Source organism: Mauremys reevesii, linkage group 15 (assembly GCF_016161935.1).
Source record: "Mauremys reevesii isolate NIE-2019 linkage group 15, ASM1616193v1, whole genome shotgun sequence".
NCBI lineage: Eukaryota > Metazoa > Chordata > Testudines > Geoemydidae > Mauremys > Mauremys reevesii.
The window spans coordinates 20,624,115-20,644,972 of NC_052637.1; the positions used below are offsets into that span (position 1 = coordinate 20,624,115).

At 48.4% G+C, this 20,858-nt stretch overlaps 1 protein-coding gene across 4 annotated transcripts in view; it reads left to right on the top strand.

The window, feature by feature from the left end:
* The first annotated feature begins 15,505 nt into the window (after positions 1–15,505).
* Positions 15,506–20,858, top strand: part of DNAH9 (dynein axonemal heavy chain 9) — a 370,057-nt gene continuing 364,704 nt past the window's right edge. The window contains exons 1-2 of one of the 4 annotated variants that reach the window (XM_039501323.1): positions 15,506–15,662; positions 18,513–18,671. In XM_039501323.1, coding sequence (XP_039357257.1) covers positions 15,535–15,662; positions 18,513–18,671 — 287 coding nt within the window. In that variant the 5' untranslated portion in view covers positions 15,506–15,534. Of the gene's footprint in view, positions 15,663–16,194; positions 16,249–17,301; positions 17,396–18,512; positions 18,672–20,858 lie in introns of those variants that run through there. The other 3 variants (XM_039501326.1, XM_039501324.1, XM_039501325.1) reach the window with 3 other exon arrangements.

Consider the following 20,858-nt stretch of genomic DNA (forward strand, 5'->3'; position numbering starts at 1 on the left):
TTTTGGAGCTTGAGCTTCACTGGGCTTGAACACCGGAATCTTGAGTAATTTTGCAGGGTTCATCTTTATTATTATGGCTTTCTCAGTTTGATTCTACAAGTTCTGCTAGTGAGCAGATCTGATCTCTTCATAGTGCTGATATGAACAAAACAAACTGGGAATAGCTGAGTATGACCCTGATCCTAAATTGGTATCGTAGCCCTGCTGGAAAGACTAGAATCTCTCAAGTTCTTGAGCTATGGGTAGGGATTTATGCCCCCTCTAGCATTACTCTGTATCACTTGAGTTCAGGGAAAATAATCTTCCTTTGCCACACAATCAGCTCATTTTGTTAGTGTAACTAAGGAGCTGATACCAATGTTGGATGCTTCTCCTCCTCTACTGCTCTGGGGTAGAGACTGAAGTGCTAAATAGGACAGCATTGCTGTAAAGCTTTTTCAGTCAGAGGGCCACGTGGGTGGTTAGACACCAAAGGACTGAGTCCCATCCAGCTGATCAAGTACTGGATAAGGGGAAAGGGAAGGTTCACAAGTGAACTAACATAACAGAGGGTGTGCTGCTGAGAGAACAGCACTCCTCTGCTAACCAGTGGAACAGTTTACCAAGGGCCATGAAGGATTTTCCATCACTGACAACTTTTAAATCAAGATTGGCTTTTTTTAAAAATGATTCTTTAGTTCAAAAGGAATTATTCGGGGGAGGGGGTTGGTTCTGTGACCTGTGCTCTACGGGAGGTCAGACTAGATGATCACTGGCTTCTTCTGACCTTGGATTTCTGAATCTGATGCGTCAAACTAGTGGTGTTCCTTACTCAGCTCAGCTGTGTGGTTATTGCAACAGTTGCAAGTGCATTTATGGAGACCCTGTTTAACTGTCTGGCTTAATCAGAAGGTTTTTTCTTGTACCAAAAACTAATTTTAAGCAACTAATCCTACATGAAAGGTTTGCTCAAGAAATGGTGGTAGCAGAGCTTTAAGAATGTTAAATCTTCAGTCAGAGTGAAAATTGAGACAAATTGGCTAAATAACAAATCATTTGTGGTTTAGCAGGGCTGTAACATAGTCTACAGAGCGAAGCTATAATGACAAGTGCAATTCAATACCGCAAAAAGTCACGAGGTTTTGAGACCCTGTGACGCTTAGTGTCTTTGTTCATTGGTCTGAATTGTCTGATATAACCTAATCCCTGTTATCATTTATTTATCTCCTAGGAATGCAGCCCTATGTAGTGTAAAATAGCTGCTGTTTAACAAGGCACGGTGACAACACACTAGTAAGAAGTCTCACAGAACTGTTCTAGATAAAGCTATTACTAAAATGCAGGCAAAGTAGTAGTTGGAAAATCTGAACCCGTCTCCAGATGAGGGTAGGAATTTTCACAACTCTGAGCCATTGCCAACAAGTCATGGATAAATGGAGAGTGAATAAGAATAGGAAAAAAAACCTATGTGCTGTACTAGTCTTCCACACTGAGGCAACAGCAATCCTGGCTCTTTACCGATCCTAATTAATTAGTGAATTAATGGAAAAGTTATTCAGTATCCTTTGGGAAGCTGTGCAGGGGTGGGTAGGGCCAAAGATATGTACAGTATTGTCATTCTAATTGCAAAGTCAGGGGCATGTTGTGTGGTGCACAGGTGAATTGCTCTGGCTGGAGCTTGGCCAGGGCTAACTGCTTCCCCAGTGTGAGATTGTCCTCTTGTTCCTCACTTTGAAAGGGGGGCTGTTACCTCCACCCAGATACAAAAGTAACTGATATGCCTGTGGAACATTTTCTCCCTGCTGCTACACGTGTCACTTCTGCCCAACATGCAGCAGCCCTTATCTAGAAGCACAGCTGGCTTTTGTCCATGCTGCTCACATAAAGAAACCCGCTGCCTTCATTTCCCCATGCTCTGCACTGCTGTGCAGCAATGGCTGGCAAAATCTAGGCTCCTCTCACTAGGCTGGGAAGCCCTGTGTTCCTCCCAGCCAGGGGCTGCATGTCCCAGAGCTGCCCTCTGGCTCTGGGAGTTTTTACAGGAACTGGGGCTTTGTGCTGGTTTTGGAAGACCTAGCAATATGCCCCACAACGAGGTGGTACCACTGCCCCAGGTAGAGTGAGCACGTGCACAGTAGGGACCAGCCCCAGTGGACAGCATTACATAAGAGCCACAACCAAAGGTCCATCTAGCCCACTATCCTGTCTTCTGACAGCGACACATGCCAGGTTACCCTAGAGGGAATGAACAGACCAGATAATCACCTGATCCATCCTCTGTCATCCACTCCCAGCTTCTGGCAACCAAAGGCTAGGGACACCATTCCTGCCCATCCTGGCTCATAGCCATTGATGGACCTTATCCACCAAGAACTTCTCGTTCTTTTTTTAAACCCAGGTATGCTTTTGGCCTTCACAACATCCCCTAGCAAGGTGTTTCACAAGTTAACTGTGTTGTATGAAAAAACTTCCCTTTGTTTTAAATATGCAGACTATTTCATGTGGTAAGCCCTAAGTCCTTGTGTTATGAGAAGGAGTAAATAACACTTCCTTAAAGTCAATTTTATTAATCTCCCCTCATAGAGAAGCTGTTTCATGCCACTAAACATTTGTTGCCCTTTTCTGTACCTTTTCCGGTTCCAATATAGTGTTGCTTCCCTCAACAAGAGGAAGTATCTGCGTGGGCCAGTCCCACCCACACCTACAGAGTCAGATCCAGGGCAGTTGGAGGGTGACAATCTTGGCCTCTTAAGTCAATGGCCCAGGGTTTCACCCTGAGCCTCTTGGCCCTGTGGTGAGTAGCATGTCTACAGCCAGTTTAGCCGTATTGACCCCAGCATGATTTGTAGTACCCATAGTGCTAGGTGCTGTCCGAACACAACAAAACAGTTCCTGCTGCCAAAATGTTTACAGTCTCTAAGACAAGACAAGGAGACAATGGTGAGCAGTGTGAAGGGCAGTGGTCTCAGCACACCAGCAGCCTGACTTGTCAAACTTTTGTAGGCCAGGACAATTTGAAGGAGTGTAGTAGTTAGGCCTGGTCTACACTTCCAACTTTGAGCTAGTTACATCACTGAGGGCTGTTTTGAAAAATGTCATGCCCAAGAATTCTTCCGTCAACCTAGCTACGGCATCTGAGGCATTAATTACATGGACAGAAAACCCCTTCTGTTGATGTAGGAACCATCTACCCTATGGGGCTATAGCTGTACACCATCGTGTATCCCTACTCTTAGTTTTGCAGGTATTTATGGGGAGCTTTTCCAAGCTTGTGGGGCAGTGTGAGAAAGCACCAAGGGGCTTATTTTAAAAATAACAAGGGGGTGATCAGAAGTGGAATTAGACATCTTGATACTGAATGAGACGATGGGGTGGGGATATGCCATGAAGGCCATAAGCAGGTGGCTACTGGTCTAGATGTGGGGCTTGCTTTTGCCTTTCCACTCACCCAAACCTGCAAAGCACTATGCCTCTTGTGGCACTCACACAGTCTGCAGGTCTGTCACATATTCCCCCACAACCAGCAAACTATCCATGCTGATTGCCTTGAGAGAGCATTGCCCCACAGAGTGCTTGGTAGAAGGGATGTTTGGCTACTGGCAGAGACAAGAGCCCCTTGGTTATAATCCCTACTCTTCAAGTTTCTGTGCCCTTCATGCTCACAGCCCTTTTGAGGAGAGAATAGCTATAATTCTCTGCTTCACAGCTGGGGGCGGAGGGGTGCATGAGTTCAAAGCAGAGACTAGAATGCAGCTCTGTAATGTGACCACCTCAAGGCTCGCTTTCTTTGTCACACTCTCTTTTGGAAAGGTTGGACTCAATCTTGTGAAACCCACCACAAATCTCCGTTCTGGCTTTAGCTTTTAAGAGCCTGTTGCTGCTTGCATGCTATTGGGTGTAGTTCAGCTCAAGTAACCGAGGGACATGCATTTAGACCCAGAGAATCCAAGTTCAGCCCCTGAAGATGACCCTCCCCCCGGGGTCCTGTTACACTGGGCTGTTCTGCTGCTAGACCATACAGAGCTCCCGGAGCCAGGGGGAGAACTCAGTGATCCTCACGCCCAGATTTCTAGCACTAGTTCACAAATAGTTGCAAGTTGTCACCCAGTGGTAAAAAGTGTATTGTAGCTCCCTCTATGGGCTGCTCCTCACAGAGGATAATAGCAAGGCTTCACCTGCAGTTTTTCTGATATTACTTGTATTGTGGTAGTGCCTGAGAGCTCACTGTGCTACTAGGGTGACTAGATGTCCCGATAAAATCAGGACTGTTCCAATATTTAACCCTTTGTCCTGTGTCCCCATCAATGTATGATCGGGATGACGTTTGTCACAATATTCAGGTACGGAGGCAAGTGGGAGGGAGGCACTGACTCCATGGGTGCTCCGGGGCTGGGGCATCCATGGGGAAAAATTGCAGTCAAGCTCCCTCATCCTCGCTGCCTTCTCCCCCAGGGCTGCATCCCCGCTCCTCCCCTCCTCCAGCACTTCCCGCTGCCTAACAGCGCTTTCTGGGAGGGAGGGAGAGGAGCGGGGACGTGGTGTGCTATGGGGAGGAGGTGGAGAAGAGGCAGGGCAGGGGTGGGACTTGGGGGAAGGGGGTGGAATAGGGGTGGGGCGAGGGCAGGAAGAGGCAAGCAGCCACCCAGCAGAGGGGAACTCGGTGCCCAGGGGTGAGTGGCGGGTGGGGAGAGTGAAGAGGCAAGTGGGTGGCAGGCCGGAGGGTGAAGAGGTGAGTGGGGGGCTGAGCGGGGAGGGAGCGGGACCTGGGGCAGAGCCTGCGAGGAGTGGGGGTGGAATGCGGGCAGGGCTGATGGCACCCCAGTGTGTCCTGATATTTTCGTGTGGTGATCTGGTCACCCTCTGCTACCCACTCTGCAAACCCAGAGTCCCTGCCTCTAATCCTAACTGTGCAAGCTGTTAGTGCGGTAGGTGGCTGTGCTGTGGATCTGAAGGTTCAAGATGGGGAGGGGGGGGGTAAAAATAGCATAAAGCCTGAGCCTGCTCCTGTTCATTTTCACCTCCCTGGCTGTGGCCCTAAGGAGCCCAGAACCACCCTCCTTGCACTAGCCACGTCGGCCTCTGGGAGGAGGAAGCTCAGCCTGGGGTAGATAGATGTCATTCCCAGCTTGGGTAGACAGACACATGCTAGCTCATACTGACGGTGGCCAGTGCCAGGAGCCCCTGAGGGAATGAACAGGTAATCATCAAGTGATCGATCCTGTCTCCCATTCCCAGCTTCTGGCAAACAGACTAGGGGCACCATCCCTGCCCATTCTGGCTAATAGCCATTGATGGACCTATCCTCCATGAATTTATCTAGTTCTTTTTTGAACCGTGTTATAGTCTTGGCCTTCACAACATCTTCTGGCAAATAGTTCCACAGGTTGACTGTGCGTTGTGTGAAAAAATACTTCCTTTCATTTGTTTTAAATCTGCTGCCTGTTAATTTCATTTGTTAACCCCTAGTTCTTGTCTTATGAGGAGTAAATAATACTTCCTTATTTACTTTCTCTGCACCAGTCAGGATTTTATAGACCTCTCTCATATCCCCTCTTAGTCATTTCTTTTCCAAGCTGAAAAGTCCCAGTTTTATTAATCTCTTCTCATATGGCAGCCATTCTATACCCCTAATCGTTTTTGTTGCCCTTTTCTGAACCTTTTCCAATTCTAATACATCTTTTTCGAGATGGGGTGACCACATCTGCACATAGCATTCAAGATGTAGGCGTACCATGCATTTATATAGAGGCAGCATGATATTTTCTGTCTTATTATCTATCCCTTAATGATTACCAACATTCTGCTCGCTTTTTTGACTGCTGCTGCACATTGAGTGGATGTTTTCAGAGAACTATCCATAATCACTCCAAGATCTGTCTCTTGAGTGGTAACAGCTAATTTATACCCCATCATTATATATGTATAGTTGGGATTATGTTTTCCAATGTACATTACTTTGCATTTATCAACATTGATTTTCATCTGCTATGATGTTGCCCAGTCACCCAGTTTTGAGAGATCCTTTTGTAGCTCTTTGCAGCCTGCCCGGGACGTAACTATCTTGAGTAGTTTTGTAACATCTGCAAATTTTGCCACCTCACTGTTTACCCCCTTTTCCAGATCATTTATGAATATGTTGACTGGTCCCAGTACAGATCCCTGGGGGACACCACTGTTTACCTCTCTCTATTCAGAAAAGTGACCATTGATTCCTACCTTTTAACCAAACAAACATGTAACAACATGTATTAAAAAAAAAACATGGGAGATGCTTGCCTGCTTCCGAGGGCCAAGAAAAGCCTTTAGCTCAGTCAGGCACCCAGGATGGAATCTTCAATTTCTATAAAATAGAACTGGTGGGAAAACATAGGACATTAAATCATGTGCCATGCATCCAATGCAGGCTAAAAATAACAGCAGGCTAATGGAGGCCTTTCAAGCAAGAAAGAGGAATAAAGGAGGAATCTCAGCTCCATTCTCTTCAATCTACACATGGGTGACCTGCCAGCCCTACTGGAACAGTCCCCCAAAGCTAGGAGTCCCACTGCACAACTCTGAGATAAAGGATAAAGTGCTGCTATATGTGGCTGATGTGGCCACACTATCTAGCCAGCCAGTCCAGAGAAACTCTGCCATAGCTGGACCCTACAGGTCACTCTGGGAAAACTTAGAACACAGACATTTCTGAATGAGCCCCACATCAACCAAACAAGAGTAGAACTGTGCTACAGAGCCATGGAGACTGAACACACTGTGCCATTGCACTCCACATTCTTTATGAAAATATGCTTATGAATCTGAATATGATATAACTGGAATATGCTTTATGCAAAGGGTCTCTTGTAAGGTATCATTACAAAGCCTATATTCTACTGTGTGTGTTCATCCTATTTGTTTGCATGTGTTATTTCTATGTCTGGAGTTAGGAGAATAAGATATAAACTTGTATTACTGATGTAAATATATTAAGTGGAGGCCATTAAGGGTGCTTCAGAATCAATGAACTGTAAATGGCTCTGTTTACCTGAGAACCTTCCCATCTACCTGTGGGCCAGCTCAGGAATAATGGAGGCTGGGGTCTCACAGGACATGTGATCATGTCACCTGATACTGGAATCCATCTTAAATATGGTACTTTTCCATTTAGATGGAGGGGTGGGGACCCAGAGAGACAAAAGATTCCCGCCTTGTGCCAAAGCTATAAAAGGGGGTGGAGCAGGACAAAGGGTCCCAGTCATGAGAATACTCCTGTTTACCACCTAAGATGTCTGCTGGAACTAACAAGGACTGCACCAGGGGAAAGGATTGGGCCCAGACTAGGAAGGAGTCTAGTCTGTGAAAGAAGTTTATTGGACTATCAGGGTGAGATCTTACCTGTAATTAGTTTCTTAATGTATTAGGCATAGACTTGTGTGTTTTGTTTTATTTTGCTTGGTGACTTACTTTGTTCTGTCTGTTATTACTTGAAACCACTTAAATCCTACTTCTTATACTTAATAAAATCACTTTTATTAATATGCCCAGAGTAAGTGATTAATACCTGGGGGAGCAAACAGCTGTGCACATCTCTCTATCAGTGTCATAGAGGGTGGACAATTTATGAGTTTACCCAGTATAAGCTTTATACAGAATAAAACGGATTTATCTGAGGTTTGGATCCCATTGGGAACTGGGTGCTGGAGGTAGGTAACCTGCTGAGCAGTTTTCACTTAAAGCCTGCTGCTTTGGGGGCGTGGTTCAGACCCTGGGACTGTGTTGCAGCAGGCTAAGGTGTCTGGCTCAACAAGGCAGGGTTCTGGAGCCCCAAGCTGGCAGGGAAAATGGGCTCAGAGGTCATTTCAGCACATCAGGTAACAGTCCCATGGGGGGTCTTTGTGACTGAACCTATCACACACACCTTCCCAGTAGGTCACAATAAATGCAGCAGGGGGCATCACACTGGCTCTCAAAGCACAAGAAAAAGCTCTGCAGGCTTCTATGCCACAAAGAAAACTGCATCCTGCACAAGAAGTTGCTAAAACTATTGCCCAGCTGCATACAGCCCACTCTGCTAGAAGGCAGGAATGTGATCTTGGGGTTTGCACTGCCTGGGACAAACCCTGACAGAAACCCTATCCCTGCAGTTCTGCAAACAAAGCTGTGCAGAGGCACTCTAGCACCAATGGTGCCCAGCAGAACCAGGCCAATTCCCCCTTCCAGTCAACCCCCTTGGAAGGACATTCAGCTTCTGGTGACATCCCAATGCTGCAAATGCTCCCTCAGGCACAAAGCACTAGAGCAGGGGGTTTCAACCTTGTTTTATTTGCAGACCCCTTTGGGAATCTTAGTCTGCAGACTGCCAGGGTTCATGGACCACAGGTTGAAATCCAAGTGCAAGCACAGTCCACTCCTTTGTGTCACCTCCAAAGCTGTAGCTGGCAGGGGCAGGCCATGGAACCCCACAGAACAAGCCAGCCCCCCACACTGGCAGGAGTGCTGGTGTGTGTGTGCGTGCGTGTGCACCATTGAACCAAATGGTAAACCCTGGATATGATGGAAACTACTTCAAGCCAGGGGGTGTGGTGGTCCCCCCCTCTACTTCCAGCACCCCAGTTCTAGCGCCCATGCACACTTAGGGTGACCAGATAGCAAGTGTGAACAATCAGAACAGGGGTGGGAGGGCAACAGGTGCCTATAAATGAAAAAGCCCCAAATATTGGGACTGACCCTATAGAATCGGGACATCTGGTCATGCTGGGAGAGACAAGTGAAACCCCAGGTGAGCCAGGTGCAGGTGGCTGGCAGAGTGATGGCACTAGGACACGCACAGCGGGGTCCAAAAGGGTGCGGGGGGGTGCCTCTGTGGCCCTGGGCCAGCGGGGGGTAGGTGGGGGTGGCATGTGCCACAGTCCCTCGCACTCATCGCGAAACACCCACCCCGGGTGGAGCCACAAACCTTCGCCTCCTGCCGCTCAAGGCTCGGCCAGCCGGAGGGAACCGGAGCAGCCCCGGCGGCTGCCTCTGGCGGGGGAGGAGCCGCGTCCAGTCCCCAGAGCAACCGCAGCTCCGCCCTGTACACACGGTCGCCAAGGAGCCTCCGCGGGCAGCCGGCGCGGAGCATCAAGCGCAGCCCCGGGCCCCCAGCGCAGCCCCCTCCCCGGACCCTGCCCCAGCGCAGCCCCAGCTCCAGCTCCGGGACCCCAGCGCAGCCCCCTCCCCGGACCCTGCCCCAGCCCCGGGACCCCAGCGCAGCCCCGGCCCCTGCCCCCCGCGCAGCCCCCAGCCCGGGACCCCCAGCGCAGCCCCCTCCCGGACCCTGCCCCAGCGCAGCCCCCAAGGACGCAGCCCCCAGTCCCGGACCCTGCCCCCAGCGCAGCCCCCAGCCCCGGGACCCCAGCGCAGCCCCCTCCCCGGACCCTGCCCCCAGCGCAGCCCCAGCTCCGGGACCTGGACGCAGCCCCCGCTCCGGGGCGTCCTGCCTGCAGCGCCATGGCCGGCCCGGAGGAGGAGGAGGGGTCCCCCGCGGAGGACGCCCCCACCTCGGATCCCCGCGTCCGACTGCTCGGGGAGCGCGTGGTGCGGAGCCTGCGGCTGAAGCCGGAGCGCTGGGAGCGCTGTGCGGGCAGCCCCGAGGCGCAGCCCCTGCTGCGGGGCTTCCTGGAGGGCGCCGCGGGGCAGCCGCCGCTGCTGCTGGTGACGCTGAGCCCGGCGGGGCAGCTGGCGCTCAGCACCGAGCTCCCCGCCAGCCCCGGCCGCGGCAAGGCGCTGTTCTTCCTGCGCAGGGGGCCCGGGCCGCTGAGCGCCCCGCCCGGCCCCGGGCAGCTGCTCTACGGGGACCTGCCCGCCTCCTCCCTGGAGCACTTCGCCGCCCTGGTGGAGGAGGTAAGGGGGCCGCGCCGCGGGGAGCCCCAGCGCGGGGGCGGCTGGATGGGAGCCCAGGAGCAGCCCCTTCCCCTCCGCGGTTCTGGGTCCTGGCGGCTGCCCCCCTTCTGGCCTGGCTCCCAGTCTCTAGCAGCCCAGGGAGCCAGCGAGGTGCCCAGCCTGGCTGTGCTAGGGCCCCAGGTCCCTGGGCGGGCCTGGCACCAGGAGGGAACCTCTCTGGTTCCCACCTTAGTTCAGAGTCTGTGACCCATCCCCACCCTCCAGGCTCTCTCCCCTCCGCCTGGCTGAGCCAGAGGTGGAGGCTGAGGAGCTGTAGCCTGGCCAAGCAGTGGGGTCTTTTAGCTCAGGGAGCAGCAGCTCATGCTTGGGGAAGCAGAGATTTCAGGGTCAGTCCCTGCTGTGGTGACTCACCCAGGGGTGTCCCCAGGGACACAAGTCACAGTGGTAAAAAACAAGTTGCTAAGGGGTTGTGTGCAATGTTAAGGTAACATCAAGGAGAACAAGTTGCTAAGGGACAACAATGCAAAACTGGAACACACACAACACAGTGTAACGTCTCGGTACATCAGCCTCACACATCCCTGTTCCCAGATACCATCCATTCCCAGAGAAAAGCTGCTCTACTCATCCACACTCACAGGCCACCCAGATTCCCTTAACTCTGCCATCTGTAAGCCCCAGGCTAGCCCAGAAGGGAAGTGTTTACAAAATCAAAACACACCTGTAGACAGGGCCTGTTTAATGCCAGTGTTCCTATGGGATTAATCTGTGTTTCTCATGATTAGCTTGAATCTGGGTTATTTCCCGTTTAGGACTTGTCAAGAATCACAACTAATTTGAAATCTTAATATTGTGAACTAGAATATGTTACCAGTATTTTTCCCAATAGAGGTGTCACCTAATGAATTTTTTAAAAAATAAACATTTATTTTTAATGTGTTCAGTATGAATTTAAGATGGGAAATCTACACAATGATAAGAGTGTATGTGGAAGTAGGTGTGAATGTGGCAGTATTTTGGAGTTGGCATTGTTATATTAAGACATTGAACCTTCAGCTCACAGTTGTAGGCTACTAACCAAATTGTTTTGATTTTGTGGGGTAGCATATTTGTTTATGTGGAGCAATATTACATCTCAGTCTATTTTATGGGTTCTGCAATTTGGTAAGTCGTAATTACACAGATTGCAGTGTTTGTGTGCTGTGACTTTGTTTGTAAATGGTGACAGGTAGCATATGAGAGGACTTGTAAACTCCAGCTGTTACGTAGAATTTTTTGGGTGTAATGAATAGTTTTAGATTGATGTCGCTGGGGCTCCTTTGGTCATGTGTCCTGAGCAGAGTGCATGTGCTGATCTCTGCGACGCATATTTCTTTATGTAGCTTTTTGTCCGGGAGATGTAAGCATTGTTTTGTGGCATTCCACGGAGGGTAGAGTTAAGGGTCTGACTGTGGTGACTAACTGAGTAGGACTGGTTGGCTGGGGGAATGGGCAGTGTGTGAATGAGAGAGAGAAGAGGAGGGATGTAGGTGAATGGCTTTGTGCTGTGTTTCCTGGCATTGTGCATTTGGGTTTTGCATCACTGTCTCTCAGCCATCTGAACTGTTTTTCACAAAGTGTCTTTTGTGTTTGAATTTCCTGGTTTTCTTGAAAATAGAGAGAGGCAGGCTCAAGAGGACTCAACCAAGGAGGCTCCTTCTCCTCCCCTGTGCAGTCACTTTGCACCTGCTGTGTGTGCAGAGTAGGGTGAAGCTGGGCTGGCACCAAGGGGCTGCATGGCTCCCCTGGGTGAATTGCACCAGGGGCTCAGTGCCAACCCCATAGATTCTTCTGGCACAGGGGATGTTTCAGGGCAGATGGAGGGCAGGAAGAGACAGGCCTGCACCCCAGGGATCCCCTGGTACAGTGATGCCCATAGGGACTACGGCAGTGGGAGCTAGGGAGGGCAAGCTAGGGCTGTCTGCAGGGCTGCTTGCTCTAACCTGCTACTGTGGCCTCTCTGTCCCCTGCCTGCCCCAGCATCACATCAGGGAGATGCAAAGCCTCCCCTCTCAGTCCCTGCACTGACTCAGGAACCCAAGGTGCTATAGAAAATCCACACGAATGACTCTTCTCTGATGTGAACAAACTGCACTATTGGGGTGAATCAGTCACTCACACTGGGGACAGGAGCAGGCCCTTCCACTAGATGAGCCCCCAGCTCTGTGGTGATGCCTCCTATGGGAACGCCTCTGCTTGTGTCACATGTGCTGCTCTTTGGCAGAGGGATGGAGCTGGGCCTGAAGGCAGTGCAGGAGCAGTGCAGAGCTGCAAGCAGAGCTGCTGAGCAGGCTGCACGCACCCTCTGCTGAAGATCTTCATGTGATTCTCTCAATCTTCCCATTCTCCTACTCTGCCCTGTCACCCAAGCCCTTGCTTCTCTGAAGGAGAGCGGTACCCAAGTGGAATGAACACTGGTCTTGCTGGCTAGACTGTCTTCAATGACCTGCAAGGAGGACTTGAAGGAGTCTGAAGAGCCTCTCCTTTTGCTGACCAGGGCACCTGACCAGAGCCCAGTGTAGCGACATATTTTCTGCTGCAGTAACATGTATGGCCCTGGCAGTTGGGATGTCACGCAATTAAGTTCACTGTTTTATTGGGGATTTTTCTTTCTTTTTTTCTTTAGTTTATGAATTAAAATTAATTTTAAAATGGGTCCTTTAAGAACTTTAGCAGCTTGTTAGACTCTGCTCAGTCATTGTCTATTAACAGAGAAATTGGCAGAAAGGTGAATCTTGAGAAAATCTGGTGCAATAATTAGTTGTTTTTGAAGATATAGATAGATGAATATATAGATATTTAGGATTAATGGTAACTTTATCAATTATTTCTCATAATTGAAAGTTTCCCCTTCAGCAGAGGCTGAGGAATAAAGTTCTGCTCTAGAAAAACTTATCAAATGGCTGCCATCTCTTCTCATCGGGACTGAAGCCACAGGCTGCCCATAGCAAAGATAGCCAACCCCTGCATTCTGCTGCGCCTCTCTGCCTCCAGCATAGCTTCCCTCCAGTTGGGAACAGTGGGAAGAAGTGTCCATCTTTGGTAAGGGCAACTGATGACTTCAATCCTATTGAGAACAATTTGAGATGGTGACTATTTTGAGAAGGCCATCTTAACCAAGGGTGAAACCAACTCTTTGGACTTCACCTAGAAACCAATAGGCAGCCAGCAGAGGTCCCAGAGCAGTGATGTCATGTGCTGCTGCCAAGATACACTGCATTGTTGACCTACACAACGTCCTCATCTGAAAGAAACGCACAACCTCAGTACAGATGAAGATGGACAAGAGCCTTCCTAGAAGCTGCTGCTATATGATTATGATCATCTAGCAAGAGCTAGGATCCAATATCACCTCAGTCACAGTGGCTAATACAATCCCTGCCATATCTTCTGGTTGTTTTCTCCAACCAATAAACATTACCTCTGTCTTATTTGGACTGAGCTTCAGCCAGTTAGCTCTCATTGAAGTCCCAATCTCACCCAGACATCACAGAACAGAGGGCTGGTTTGAATCAGACAGATACACTGCTGGCTGTCAGCATACTGAAAGCACTGGTCTCCCATATCCTCATTAACCTTTCTAATGGCCTTGCACACAAGTGGAACAAGAGTAAAGACGCAGGGATCTTGCTGGGCTCCAGATGAGTGCCCTCAGTGATGAAGAAAAGTCCCCTAAAGCCACCTTCTGGAGGGAAAGGAGTCACCGGAGAACAACCCCATCTGCTCCTGTTACATTCTGCAGTTTAGGACCAATGATATTGAAAGCAGCTGGTAGATTTAGTCATATTAGCCTGGAAACCCAGTCTCCTTCCATCCCTAGGGTGAGATAATTTCTGCTAGAGCAGTTTCTGCTCTGTGCCCTTATTGACAAGGGTCAAAGAGACCTGAGACATCTAGGTGTTCTGCAAGTTGTTCTGTGTCTATAATCTTAACCAGAACCAGAAGATTAGACGCTGGGCAATTGTTAGCCAGAGTGTCAAAGTTAAGCGTTGGTTTTTTGAACAAAGGAGACACAACAGCTTCCGTAAGAGAAACTGGCATGCTGTGCTCCCTAGGCGTTGGCTATCTCTACTAGCAACAGAAGATCCAGTCCAATCTTGACACAGCATCAAGACAATAATGCTTTAGCTGAGCTCCAAGTAGCATATTTGCAGCTCTCAATCAGCACAGGATGAATACATGCTGTGGAAGTGACCACCACCCACCCTTCAGTAGAAAGTTGTTCTGGTGGAGGAACTTCACTGAGCACACAGCATGGGTGGATACAGAATATGATCCCATTGGATCACTTCTGGACTGAATGGAACTGGCCTTTAGCTTTTCAGCAAAAGCCACAGGCAGTATTGGGGAGGTCATGAAAGGCACTGTCCCCACAGCCGTCTGAACACCTGAGGTGTGCAACTGAGTTTAGCATGGAAGATCATGAGGCTTAAGAACAATAGTGACACAGGAACTATCTTATTTCAATCAAAAGATGGGACCACAGTCCAGGCTTTGGGATGGGATGTTAGGATGGCTTCCCCCTTAAGAAAACTGTCATCAAGGCCTGCAGCTGCCACTCTCCTGGCATATGAGAGAGCCTGCAGGAAGGAATCTCCAATGACAGGTGAAAGGAGCAGACACCAAGAGGCACTGAAGGATCCCCCATAGCCTAGATGAAGTTGGATTTCAGTTCCATAGAGTCACAGTTTGTGGTTTTTAACATACCCGGTGCTCAGACCTTTAACATGCTCTTTTTTAACGGCTGCCCACAGACTGAGCCCTCTTGCACGGAGGAGTTGGAAACCAATCCCAAATCCAGTAGAGACAAGGAACATTTTAAAATGACTAGTAAAAGGACAAGAGGCTAGAGTCATCCGTTCACCCACTCCTAGTTAGAGCCATGTGGGTGTAAAGCAGGCGGGCAGATCGTGAGTGATGAAGGGCTGTGTGGAATTGGCTGGGTCCCTTTTCTGTTCCTTTCCAGACTCTCAAATGTTTGGGGGTTTGAAAGGTGTAGAATATAAGTAAGAAATACTGTTTTGGGGTGTGGTGGGATTCCAACATCACAGACTTTCCAGCATAACTCCTGCTGAACGAGTAGCTTTTTATTTGGGAATAATCTTTTGATTTCTGAGCTCTTTGTTCTAGACACTGATAAATGCAGAAGCAAGGAGCAAATACTGCCTACAAGTGAGTTCTGGGGTTTTATAGCTAAATTGTGTCCTTTTGAAAGGTACTGAGCCTACAAACCCTCTAATTATCCACAAAACAGGTGGAGTGTTGAGGGCAGAGGTGCAGGCTTCTTCATAGGTGTCCCAAATATAAACGGCAAGGACTGCTACTGTGGGGTAGAGAAGAAGTAACTTGCTGTGGCTCATTCAGTCCTTGGAGACTGCTCCGACTGCCAACAGGGCTGACAATTATAATGGGTCCATTAGGAACCAGCCTGAACCCCCTCCATGCTCATTTCATGTGAACACATGGGATCCAGTTTGGTGGCTGGCTGATGAAAGGCTCCAGGGCCCGGGAGCTATTCAGTCCCATTTGGCTTTTTCTTCTTTATTAGTTATCTGCTGTAAACTGGTTTAATGGTTTATATTACAGGTAGTAGCACCAGTCCTGGCAAACCAGAAGAATCACCACAGCTGGCCACATGTGGTGTCACAGGACATTATGCGTCATGTCCACAGCCTGAAAAGTAACATTTTTGTGGTTATTGGTCAAGTAAAAGGGAAGACCCTGCTCCCTCTTCCAGCAGGCTCTGAGAGAATGGAGTATATCGATTGTGAAAATGAAAAAACGTAAGTGAAGTTTTGAGTTTTCATCTACTTTGCTTGCTGCGTGTTTGTTTTTATTTCTGTTAGGAATCCCATGCAAAAATAAGCAGGACTTTCCTCATTCACTGTCCATTCTCCTTGCTAGTCAGCCAAGGAAGTGAGGCCTAATACTCAAGCTGATGGCATTTCATGATAACTTTTGAAGATCACATCCAATCAGTTCCACAATTTCTGGGAACATTTGAAGTATCAGTGGGAAGAACCCCATTGATTTTGGGGGTAGTCAGGAAACCAAAATACTGGAAAAGCCTCATTTCCTTACTGTGTCCATTTGATGCTCTAGGCAGATGGGGATTGTGACATCACAGGTAACGCAGCCAGTCATCATTCACACCCTCTAGTTCAGGGGTGGGCAAACTTTTTGGCCCAAGGGATAGCTCAGTGGTTTGAGCATTGGCCTGCTAAACCCAGGGTTGTGAGTTCAGCCCTTGAAGGGGCCATTTAGGCATCTGGGGCAAAAATCTGTCAGGGATGGTACTTGGTTCTGCCAGTGAAGGCAGGGGACTGGGCTCAATGACCTTTCAAGGTCCCTTTCAGTTCTATGAGATAGGTATATCTCCATATTATAATTATCTGAGTGTAGAAATTGTAAGGTGGGTGTAGAACGGGATGGAGATTGGGATATAGGAGGGGGTGCGGGGCTGGGAATGAGGTGTTTGTGGTGCAGGAGCATGCTCTGGCTGGGATCAAGAGGGTGGGAGGGGGATCAGGGCTGAGGTGTGGGGGGTGGCTCAGGGGTGCAGGCTCCGGGGGGCACTTACCTCAAGAGGTTCCTGGAAGCAGCGGTATGTCCACTCTCCAGCTCCTGCGTGGTCACACGTCTCTGCTGTGCACTGCCTCATCTGCAGATGCCTCCCCTGCAGTTCCCATTGGCCATGGTTCCTGGCCAATGGGAGCTGCGGGGGCAGCGCTTGGGGCATGGACAGCATGTGGAGTGGAGCCTCCTGGCTGCTCCTATGTGTAGGAGCCAGAGATGGGACATGCCGCTGCTTCCGGGAGCTGTGCAGAGTGGCCCCCAACCCTACTCCCTGGCTGGAGCACTGGAGCGGGGCAAGCCCCAGACCCTGTTCCCCAGAGGGAGCTTGAGGCCTCAATTAAAATGGCTGGTGGGCTGGACTCGGCCTGCGGGCCATAGTTTGCCCACCCCTGCTCTAGTTCATTTACATACTTCAATCCTATTGGTTGAAATGCACCAGCAAAAAAAACCCTCAGAACTGAGGTGCTCTGACAGAATGGGGATGCGTGTGGGTTCAGGGCTGGAATAGTGGGAGCTGCTTCAGATCAGGAGCTTTATTGGAGTGAGGCTGGAGCTTTGCACTGTCCCTCCCGCCCCGCTAAGCCTGGCTCAGGCAAGATCATTTTACCTTTGTCCAGTCAAAACTTGTAATTTAGCTAGACAGTGCCCATTTGGTGCCACAGGTAGAGAGATTCCTTTGCCTGCGGCAGCCAGGGGGGACTGTGAAGGGGAGAGATGACCAAGGCAAGCAGCAGGGTTAGGGGTTAAGGTTTAAGTCTAGGGTTTGGGTTTCTCAAAGAAGGGAGTGCTGATTGGGTGAGTTATCTATGATGTCACAGTGCTACTGTTGAGGCTCCTCTGCCTGCAGCACCATATGGGCTGCCACTGGAAGTTGCTGATGTGAAACTGCTGAAGCAACAAGGAGAGGAAGAGGAGTGGCTTAGATTAGGTAACATTAAATGTAGGTGAAATGGCTACAGGGTCAGGGATAGAGACTGTGGTCCCTGCCATTCCCCCCACCTGCCAGCTCAGCTGGTAGCAGCAATGGAGTGTGTAACCCTCTAGACTAGTGGAAACAAATCCTGTTCCTCTTTATCATTTTCTTTGCCTCACCATGGTGCTGCTGCCTGTCTTGAGATGATGCATCTCCCTGCCTAGGGGCCTGTTCCCACTCATGTTGACTTCAGAGGGGCAGGATCAAGCCAAAGATTGTAACTGAGAAGTTCATTGATTGAATACTGCAGTGACAAGGCGCTACAGAGAAACCCAGGATAGACAGGCCCTGAGAGAAGCTGATCCCCAGAGCTGGCCAAGCAAAGGGAAGCCCAACTCTGCTCTATGGCATTTCTTTGGCTGTCTTTCTGTCTGTCTGCTACACAAAGACCTTTGAAGAATAAGCCCGTTTGGTGCTGCAGGCAGAGGAGCATTGTGACATCCAACAATTATCAGGAGCTGTGCTCCCCATTTCCACCCTTTTGGGCAGCAAGCTGGCACCTCCTCTGCTCCTTCAGCTTAGCAGCCACCTTGCATGGTTTCTCTCCTAACTGAGTCTAGTAAATCACTGGAGGCAAGATGGAGCAGGTTGTGCAAAGAGCAGCATTGGGAGAGATGATTCTGCTTGAGGCATAGTCTCCCCAATGCTCCTCCTGGGATGGGGGGCTCCACAGCACCCCCAACTGGGGAAGTGGCATACATGCCACAATCTTGTCCATGCTGTGCAAGTTCAGATACTAAACATGAGCAAGTCTCGTGCCAAGGGCATTCACATGTGCCTCAGGGGGTCAGAAAGTAAGATGTTTGGGTGCATTATTGTTTCTGACTGCCTTCCCTTGAATGATCAGGTACTGGTCACTGCTGGTGGCAGGATGTTGGCTTAGATGATGTTATCCACTATAAAGGCATTTTAGAAACTTTCTCCAGAATGAATTTACTGTACTATAAAAAAAGTGTGGGGATTTAAGATACACAGCACCTTGTGAAATAAATGTTGGCATCTGATTATTTTGCACAGGCATATCTTGTGCATTGTCAAACAAAAACCAAACTTCACAGGGAGACGTTGTATTTACTTTCTGCAGTGTGGAACTGGTGGATAAATCTCTCGTGCACGCCATTGAGTCAACAGTGATAGAATGGAGTTACCAGATCCAGGGAGCGTTGAAAAGAGAGTCATCAGAGCCACTTCTGCAAGGCAGCAACCCCAATCCAAAGGTGGAGTTAGAATTCTGGAAAAACAGGTGAGTTGCAGGCAGCCTGGCAGTGTATGTTTGTCAGTCGAAGCTCATGTTGCATGGAAGGGAAATGCTGCAAGCAGCCAGCACTACTCAGAGAAGATATAAAGACTAAGCAGTTTAAAGTTTATATAAAGACTCAAGATAGAGAAGTTTATTCAAGCTCATAAAATAACCATGAGCTGTGAAATACATAGGAAGTCACTGCTGGTGCAACTGGCAGTATTTCAACTGACCACCAGCATAGGGACTCCAAACCTAAGTGATCTTTTCTAAAATCCCCCTTCCATCACAGCTAAGAACAGGCGACACTGTGATGGGGACCCCAGGGTACAGCCTGGAACCGTGAGACTGCTCTGCCCCCTAAACTCTCCAGCCTGGACTATCTCTCTCAATACTTTGCTAGTGACAAGCAGCTGGTGCTGTTATCACTCAGCCACCAGCATAGAGACACACCCAAGTAAGTTGCATGAGTGCTCTCTAAGCTACTCGTGAACTGTAAAGTGGGAGACACCAGCAAATCCCTCCAGCACCCAGTCTTGCACCCAGACAATGTACCATCTTACACTGCTCAAGACCTTTTCTTGAACAGTGCAAACGTATTAATTAGTTCGCCACTTCGTCAAAGGATAGTGGACCATGCACCAGCCTTTGTAATCTGAGCAGATTCCCCAAGCACTTTAGATAAACTCACTGGTAAAGATAAACCATTAAAATAGGCTTATTAACTACAGAAAGATAGATTTGAAGTGTTTATAAGTGGTAGGCATAAAGGTCAGAGTTAGTTACCTAAGAAATAAAAGTAAAATCGCAGTCTAAATCCTAAACTCCATTAGTCTAAGCAAGATTTGAATCAAACAGCTTTTTTCACCCCACCGGATGTTGCAGGCAGGTTACAGTTCTTAATACACAGGCTGAATTTCCTTTTCAGCCTAGGACCAATCTCATCAGTTTGAAGTCTTTGTCTTCTCAGTGTTCCTGGTGCCTTCAGTGTAGGTGGGGGAGGAGAGAGGTAATTGTATGATGCTGCTGTTCCCTATTTTATCCCTAGAATATTAATTGGGAAATATAATATTATAATTTTTAGAATTAAAATAATTAAAAATTTAAAATAAATAATGGGATTGTAGCTATTAGGGAAAAATGGAAAAGTAGTATATTAAGCCTAAGAAAGAAAAAAAAGTGTGCACTACTGTCCTAGTTTGCTTTAACAAAAAAAAAAAAGAAAAAAAAAAAAAATAAAAAGAGAGAGAGTGGATGGTGGTGACGGGGGATGCAAGGATGATAAATTACAGCATGGATTTACGAGAGGTAGATCCAGTAGAATCCAACCTGGATTTTAGATTTTTAGTGAGTTTTTTTTTTAGATTTTTAAAGGGGTGTGGAGAATATATCTATGATTTTAGTAAGCGTTGAATGATACTAGAGATATGAAGAATTGGGGATAAAAATGAAAAGGAGGGGGTGGAAAAGAAAATGGCAGAGGGGAGGGAGCAAGGAAAAGGGGGAGAGGAGGGGTAGTATTGGGGGGGGGGGGGTGTCAGAGGGGGAGGGGTTACAGTTCAAGGTTCCTTTTGGGGTTTTTTTTTTTTATTATTTATTATATTTATTTTGCTGCTGGAGAGGGAAGTTTGAGGATGGGGCTGGATAAAATTTGGATGACAGGAAGGTATTGGATCAGGGGATATCAGGATCAGGAGAGGGGAGGGGGAGATTTGGATGACCTGGTAAACTGAAATATTGTGAAAGTATGAGATGAGTGTAGTAATGGATATAATAAATTATGAATATATTGACTAATAATTATAGCTTTTTTTTAGAGTAGGAAGGAGGAGAGGGAGGAGGGAGGAGGGAGGAGAGGGACCTAGAGGATGATGAGATGAGAGGATGTATATGATGTGGCAAAAAAAATGTGGGTCTAAAAATGCATTGCGGTTAGGGGATGCATTAGGTGGTAGGGACAAGGAAAGGGGTGCTATATATAAGCGTTGGTGAGACCTCATTTGGAGTATTGTTTGCAGTGTTTTGGTCTCATGTTTAGAAGGAAGAAGAAGAATGAAAAATTCAAGAAGACAAAAAAGAGAAATGATCGGAGAATGAGGAGTGGAAGATGAAAGGAGAGTGAAGGAGAGAGAGTTTGTTTTTTTGTTTAGAAGGATAAAAAGAAGGGAGAGAGGAGATATGATTGCACTA